The 7443-nt window shown below is 42.1% G+C and overlaps 1 protein-coding gene across 2 annotated transcripts in view; it reads right to left on the bottom strand.

Annotated features, from left to right (window-relative positions):
- LOC119424699 (MOB kinase activator 1B) overlaps nt 1-3797 on the bottom strand; it is a 14763-nt gene extending 10966 nt beyond the window's left edge. Inside the window, exons 1-2 of one of the 2 annotated variants that reach the window (XM_037692192.1) lie at nt 3685-3797; nt 1459-1625 (exon numbers count right to left, since the gene is read on the bottom strand). In XM_037692192.1, the coding sequence (XP_037548120.1) occupies nt 1459-1625; nt 3685-3785 (268 nt within the window). In that variant the 5' untranslated portion in view covers nt 3786-3797. Of the gene's footprint in view, nt 1-1458; nt 1626-3486 lie in introns of both variants that reach the window. The other variant, XM_037692193.1, reaches the window with a different exon arrangement.
- Between the last annotated feature and the right edge of the window lie 3646 nt (nt 3798-7443).

The raw sequence follows: 7443 nt of genomic DNA, 5'->3' as shown, positions 1-7443 counted from the left end.
CAGTTTGAGACAGTTTGTGACAGTTTGTGACAGTTTGTGACAGTTTGTGACAGTTTGAGACAGTTTGTGACAGTTTGTGACAGTGTGTGACAGTTTGTGACAGTTTGTGACAGTCTGAGACAGTCTGAGACAGTCTGTGACAGTTTGTGACAGTTTGTGACAGTCTGAGACAGTTTGAGACAGTCTGTGACAGTTTGTGACAGTTTGTGACAGTTTGTGACAGTCTGTGACAGTTTGTGACAGTTTGTGACAGTTTGTGACAGTCTGTGACAGTTTGTGACAGTTTGTGACAGTTTGTGACAGTCTGAGACAGTTTGAGACAGTGTGTGACAGTCTGTGACAGTCTGTGACAGTTTGTGACAGTTTGTGACAGTCTGAGACAGTTTGAGACAGTCTGTGACAGTCTGTGACAGTTTACAGCTCGAGGTGATGGCAGCTCATGTCCAGGAACAACCTGAGAATCACATGGACTTTACAGTGGACACCACGTCCCTCCCCTCAACTATCTGGACTTAAGTTTGTCTGTTAACAAAATGTGCTGAACCAACAAACTTATTTTTATCAAACTTTCAGGAAATAATCACTGGATGTGCAGCAACAACAACTGATTACAATTTTAAATCAATCTAATACAAAATGTCCACCACAGCCAACGGATAACAGAAAACAAATGATAAAAGATCCTCAGACAGTTTTACAGATATTGAGCTAACTTTGTTGTGGAAGAAGCCAAGAGTCATCCTCAACACACAGTCCGAGAGTTAAGACAGCGCACGTGAGGCTGTGCACATTATTCTCATGGTTTGGCCACATGGTTCTAACTCCACGGTTTCTTATTTGTCAACATAAGACGCCGTGAGTGAAACTCCAGGCTGGACGATGTGCATCCTTCACAGAATGACAGGACTTGACGACAGACAAAACAAATGTCAGTGGTGCTTGTGAGCACCGATCACGGGTTACTGGCTCAAGTTACGCTGACACAACGTGTACCCTCACTTCCTATACTGTGAAATGTGCCTTGTGCAACACAAACCACCTCTGCCTACAAAGCTACAGTGGAGGGAACAGGCTGTGAAATGTTGCACAAGGATTTTTTGCTAACATGAGGACCAACTGGAAAGTTTAGACCCTGAAAGCACTGATGTGAGAAGAATGCTGGTTCCCAGTTTAGACGGAGCCATTTGTCACAATTTAGAGGAGAGTAAACACGGACCCCACAGAACAGTCAATAAAGTCTGTTTAACATTCACAGGGGTTTGTCCAGCATGAACACACTCTTTACAGGCTCTGCCAAGACTTTACACTCCGATACTTCATCACATGAGCTATGATGTCAACTTTGCAAGAACCAGTTTAATGTAAAGAATGAAAATATAAAACCAGATTAAAAACACGATGTTGAATTTAAAAAGGATGAGACAGGAAGCGGGCAGAAAGGTAAATATGTGGGCTTACTGTTGACAGCGACCCACTCATTCAAGTCTTCGCCCTCAGGCAACATGACAGCCATGCGCAGGTTTCCACTTCCCAGCGTAGCCTCGGCATGTTTCAACAGCTCGTACTGGTGGGAACCCTCGGGGATATTCTTCTTGGGCTTGAAGGTTTTGGATGAACGGTTTCCACTGTGAGTCACATTTCAAAGAGGAAGACAAATGAGACAGACATGAGGAGCCACCATGACGTCATGAAAAACCCAGTTAGTCATGATTGTAAAGATTAAAGATTCTGAGCCAAATAAAGTCCAAAGATGAGAACAGTCGGGCTCTGGGTTTGTAACGAGGTCATTCGAAGAGGAACAGAATGCAGCCATTGTCTGCGCTCCATGAAACCAGCATCTTGTTCGGTGACAGCAAGGCTCAGGCACTGAAACACGCCGTCATCTCATTAGTTCAGCTAACAAAACTCTGTGCCACCTTGTACTAAACGTTCCCTGGCAGTGATTAGAGAACTCTGCTACACTGTGCGTTTATACAAGCAGCTAAAACGATCACCAAGTAGCACATTACTGAGACAAGGTGAACCAGTACAGTCCAGCACGGGATGAGTGTTTGTTCCCATGTGACTCGAGCACAACTGGTCTTTCTGCATGACACAGGAACTTGTTCTAAAGGGCTCTTGGTTTAAAAAGAAGAAAATAAAAGCCAAATTGAGCTTTTACTTGTTGTTTTACTTCAATAGTTCTATGCACTGTATTGTTAGATTTGTCAGTCATGTTCTTGCTTGAAATTAGTCCTACTTTTGGGTTTAGTTCATAAATATTTGATATCCTGTTCATAACATTTATAACAGAAGACAAAAAATAGACTCTTTTTTTTAATCAAAATTACAATTTTAATAACTGGGAATGCTCAAAAATTAGAAGTTTTTTAAATAAAATAACTAAATATGTAAAAAGTGAAAACGAGACCACTGTAATCTAAAAAAGTTAAATCTGGTCCTCTGGACATTCAAAAAAAACAAAGTAAATCAACAAAAAAAATGTAGAAACGTTTCGTCTCTCATCCGAGAGACTTCCTCAGTCTGAGGTGCTGTATTCAGCTCAGTCTCTTAAATAGCACCTTCTCAGAGTGGATCAACCAGTTTTGCTGCTGACAACCAGAACCAGCTGATCACATGCTCAAGAAGGACCATCAGCCTAACAATGGATCATTAGCACACTGATGGCTGGTCCAGAGGACCAGATTTAACTTTTTTAGATTTTTCTACCTGGATTATTGAGCATGCATCAGGAAACCACTGTAAGTTTCTGATACTGATTCAGAGCCAATAAAAGGTATTGATGTGCATCAAAGCTCACAGTGCCGCTCGTGTGTTTCTGTAAACTACCAGTTCAACTGACGAGGAAATCTCTGGAGGACTCACTGAGCCCCGTCCATCGTTGGTGACACGATGTGGACATCCAGCTCACTGAGCCCCGTCCTAAACTGCTTGTTCTCCACGTTCTTTGCACTACAAACACTTCTGCATACGTTCTGCTGCTTCAGCTGCTGCTTCAGCTGCTGCTTCAGCTGTTTCAGCTGCTGCTTCAGCTGTTTCAGCTGCTGCTTCAGCTGTTTCAGCTGCTTCAGCTGCTGCTTCAGCTGTTTCAGCTGCTTCAGCTGCTGCTTCAGCTGTTTCAGCTGCTTCAGCTGTTTCAGCTGCTGCTGCTTCAGCTGCTAGCCGAGCTCACACCAGCAAATATCCAGGACTACACCTCCGTTCACATGAGAACCATTCAAGACTCACCTAGTAGGAAGGAGTCTACGTATAGACCGTATTTGTTCCTCTGAGTTTTCAGTTAAAAACAAGACATGTTCCAGATCCATGTAAAACAATGTGCTCAAGAACCACCGACAACTGGAATGATTCGGGTGTGAATCCAGGAAGTAGTCCAAGCCTATAGCTTTCAATCGCTAGCTAGCACTACAGCTACCACTTTAATTATACTGATGTAAATCAACATCGGTGTACAAGACAGGCCACCATAAAATATTTATGACTCACAAAAGAAAGCTCATGTTTCCTCGGGGCGCAGAAGAAAACCTTCTGGAGAGAAATGAAGAAGAGACGAGGCACCGACTGTTGGGACACAACCGCAGGCTCCCACTCGTCCTCTTTTCTTCTCGGCTTCCTCGGTCGGTTTTGGGAGAATTGTCCAAATGAATGTTAACAGACAAGAAAATATAACTCCACGTTACTTACAAAAAAGAAGAAAGGTTTGTTTTGTAGTGACTCGTTGTTGGACCGCTGCTCTGTTTGTTGAGAGACAGCAGCGAGATATCGGACTTCTTCTTCTTCTTCATTCAAGACGAACCAGAGGCAGTGCTGCGGTGTGCTGCCACCCAGTGGACAACCCTGTCACTTCTTCTTCTTCTAAGTTATTGGCGGATTGTAAACAACTTTCAGGTGCATACCGCCACCTACTGAGCTAGAGTGTGCAACTCATGACCTCTGTCCCTAAATTCTGCTTTTTATGTTAATGTTTTTCAAGTATGTAACCAACGCTTTTCTGACATCTTTTATCTTATCCTTCTCCCCTTCATTTCCTAAGATTCCTCCTAAACTCCAAGCTCTCCCTTTCTCTTTGACTTTTCTTTTCAGTCTCTCCCTTTCTTCCGTATATTTAATGCATTCCATCAGAACATGTTCCACACTTTCTGTTTCCCCACATTCCTCGCATCTGTTGTTATTCCTTTTCCCCATCATGAACATTGTGTCATTAAGGAATGTGTGTCCCACCCTCAGTCTCATAAGTATCACCTCCTCTCTTCTACTTCTTTCTCTAAACGTTGTTATTTTAACTGATTTTTGGATCCTGAATAATTTTCTTCCTTTCTTATCCTCATTCCATCTCTTTTGCCATTTATTTAGTTCTTGTCTTTTAATAATTGATTTACCCTCTTTTTTCCCTAATGGAATATTAGCTGTTCTAAAAAAGTTAATTCTGGTCCTCTGGACATTCAAAAAAACAAAACAAAGCAAATCAACAAAAAAAATGTAGAAACGTTTCGTCTCTCATCCGAGAGACTTCCTCAGTCTGAGGTGCTGTTTTCAGCTCAGTCTCTTAAATAGCACCTTCTCAGAGTGGATCAACCAGTTTGCTGCTGACAACCAAAACCAGCTGATCACATGCTCAAAAACGTTTCTATATTTTTTTTGTTGATTTGCTTTGTTTTGTTTTGTTTTTTTTGAATGTCCAGAGGACCAGATTTAACTTTTTTAGATTTTTCTACCTGGATTATTGAGCATGCATCAGGATAAATATTAGCTGCTATTTCTCTCTTCAATGCTGCCTTGGCAAGATCATCCGCCCTTTCGACACAACCCTGTTACACACGAGACATTTAATTTTCAAGACGAACCAGAGGCACTGCTGCATAGATATAAACACTAGATCCCTCATTGGCTGCTGCGGCGCAGGATTTTCGGCCGCCATCTTGAAACGGTCATCCTTATTTGATTAAAGCAGAAGATGTCTCAGCACTTCGCAGCTTCTTTCTGTTCTAATCGACTGTTGACGTCAGGTCTCGGGGGATAACTTTTCACAGTAAGATGAACATATTATTGTTAGTATTTTGTGAATATAATATTACTGTACTGTATTTATGTCCACCAGCTGATGTGATGTTCAGTGTAACACGGTGTTCAGCTGCAATGAAGCTGACTGAGATCTGATGACAGGAATATTTTGCTAACAAGCATACTCACTATTTCAGCAGCTTTGGTTCATTATCAACAGATATGTATCAGAACTGGAGTTTTGTTTAAGTTGTTTTTGTATGTGTAGTGAGATAGATCGGTTAGCTTCGATTAGCTTCGGAGCTCCACTGCACGTTATAATATCTGGACTAGTTCAAGTACCTGATATTATACTTAATTTAAACGGATTCTCACTTTTTCGAGCTACTTGACAGATATGTGACAGAGATACTGTGTGGGAGATGGTCTAATCAGTGACGTGAGACGTTAAGTTTCTTTGACCCATCAAAATGAATGCGGTCATTTATTAACAGAATCAAAGTTTAACATCAACATTGTACACTTGATTATTCTGATTGAAGCAATAACACAGCTTAATTAATGAGCTTTACAATGAGAAACCATACGGCCATGGTATCTCACTTGCAACTAATTACAACAGACATTTATGAAAATATCTGGATGATTTACTGGCAAGATAGAAGAGTTTTAAAGATGGGAAATGAAGGAGTTTAAATGGAGAGAGATGGGTGAGGGAAAAGTGGGTTGATAACGAACGGCACCCTCCATCCGAACCCAGGTCCACCTCGGTACACTTAGGTAGTGAGGGACTCGTTACCTTGTAGAAGATGTCTCCACTGGTACGGCGTTCCATTTAACGCTACCTTTCCAGCGTCTCCGTAGGATAGCAGAGAACCGTCCGGAGTAGTGACGGTACTTCGTTCAACACACGCTCACCTCCCGGGTGGGCTCGCATGAGCTGTGAGTCCGTCAGAGGTTCCACTCAGATGTGGAAGATTCCATAATCCCCACGAGACTCAAAAGAACTTCGGATCATGTCTGGAACTTCCTGTTCTCTCCAGCAACTTTTCTGTTCGGTTCTGCCCTCCGAACTGAACTGCTCTCCCACCGCGCTGGTCGGAACTAGGAAGTGTCGACATTTAAAGAGTTCTGTTTCCGGTTCATTTGGGAAGTCCTGATTGGCTGAAAGAGCCAATCAGGGGTGTGGTTTTAGTGACGTAAGAGGTCACTAGAAGTCAGAAAAACAGAAAAATGTTTTGGAACAGACAGAAAATTTTTTTTGAAACAGACAAGAGAAATGTTTAGGCGAGTTGGGAGGAAACGGGTGCCAGCTTCTCTATTTACGTCTGAGAGGATTTAAAAACATGACAGTTCGTTCCAACAAACTTGTTGGCGTTTGTCTCCGACTTTTGACCGACTTACAACCTGCTCATTTCAGACAGAAGATCAAGAAAATGAATAATTACTCTGTAACATACATTAACAAGATTTCTACTTTGAATGAGGATTAAAAATCATTAATACTGTTTCACAGTTGATTTAAAATAAGTAGTTCAATTCAACATTTAAAAATGATTTGAATTAAACACACTTTTGATTATCAAGACATTTGTAAAATAGTAATGATAATAGAAAAAGAGAGTGTTCTTTCAATTGATCCGTGCAGGACACACTTAGAAAGTCTCTGGATGGGCCAAACTGTATCTCTGGATTCAAATCAATGAAATAACAGTTCTTGTCCCAGGAAGGCCCTCAGGGCCAGATTTGACCTGAGGCTTAGTTCACTACATATGTATGTTAGTTAAGTATGTTTTTGTGTAGACACAAATGTCCTGTTTTCATTTTGAAGGTTTCCCAAAGAACAAGATGTGAGGAAGAGGAGGAAGTATCTTTGAGGAGGATTCATCTGAGCAGTGAGGATTTTAAACTGGAGGATTTTGATCAAACTGGTCAGACTGTCCGACTGAGAGATGGTGTGGTACCATGGGTTCACCTTCAGAGAGTAGGAGCATCATTATAAGTTCATTAGAGTTCATAAAGTTACATATTTTATTGTGAGTCACAAGGTGAGACCCCTCCATGTGTTTCTATGAACAGGTAACTAGAGACTGTAAAGTTCATCTTCATGATGCTTTTTCATTTCAGCTTGAAAACTGCAGGACTACAGGAAGTGAACAAAAGCTGCAGCTGCTCTGTCTGTGCACGCTCAGGAACGTGCACGTCACACACACAACCTCGGGAACGTGCACGTCACACACACAACCTCAGGAACGTGCACGTCACACACACACAACCTCAGGAACGTGCACGTCACACACACAACCTCAGGAACGTGCACGTCACACACACACACACTCTCAGGAACGTGCACGTCACACACACAACCTCAGGAACGTGCACGTCACACACACAACCCCAGGAACGTGCACGTCACACACACACAACCTCAGGAACGTGCAC

The sequence above is a fragment of the Nematolebias whitei genome, chromosome 18, assembly GCF_014905685.2.
Source record: "Nematolebias whitei isolate Nwh7 chromosome 18, NemWhi1, whole genome shotgun sequence".
Classification (NCBI taxonomy): Eukaryota; Metazoa; Chordata; class Actinopteri; order Cyprinodontiformes; family Rivulidae; genus Nematolebias; species Nematolebias whitei.
This window is presented reverse-complemented; position numbering and strand designations above follow the sequence as displayed.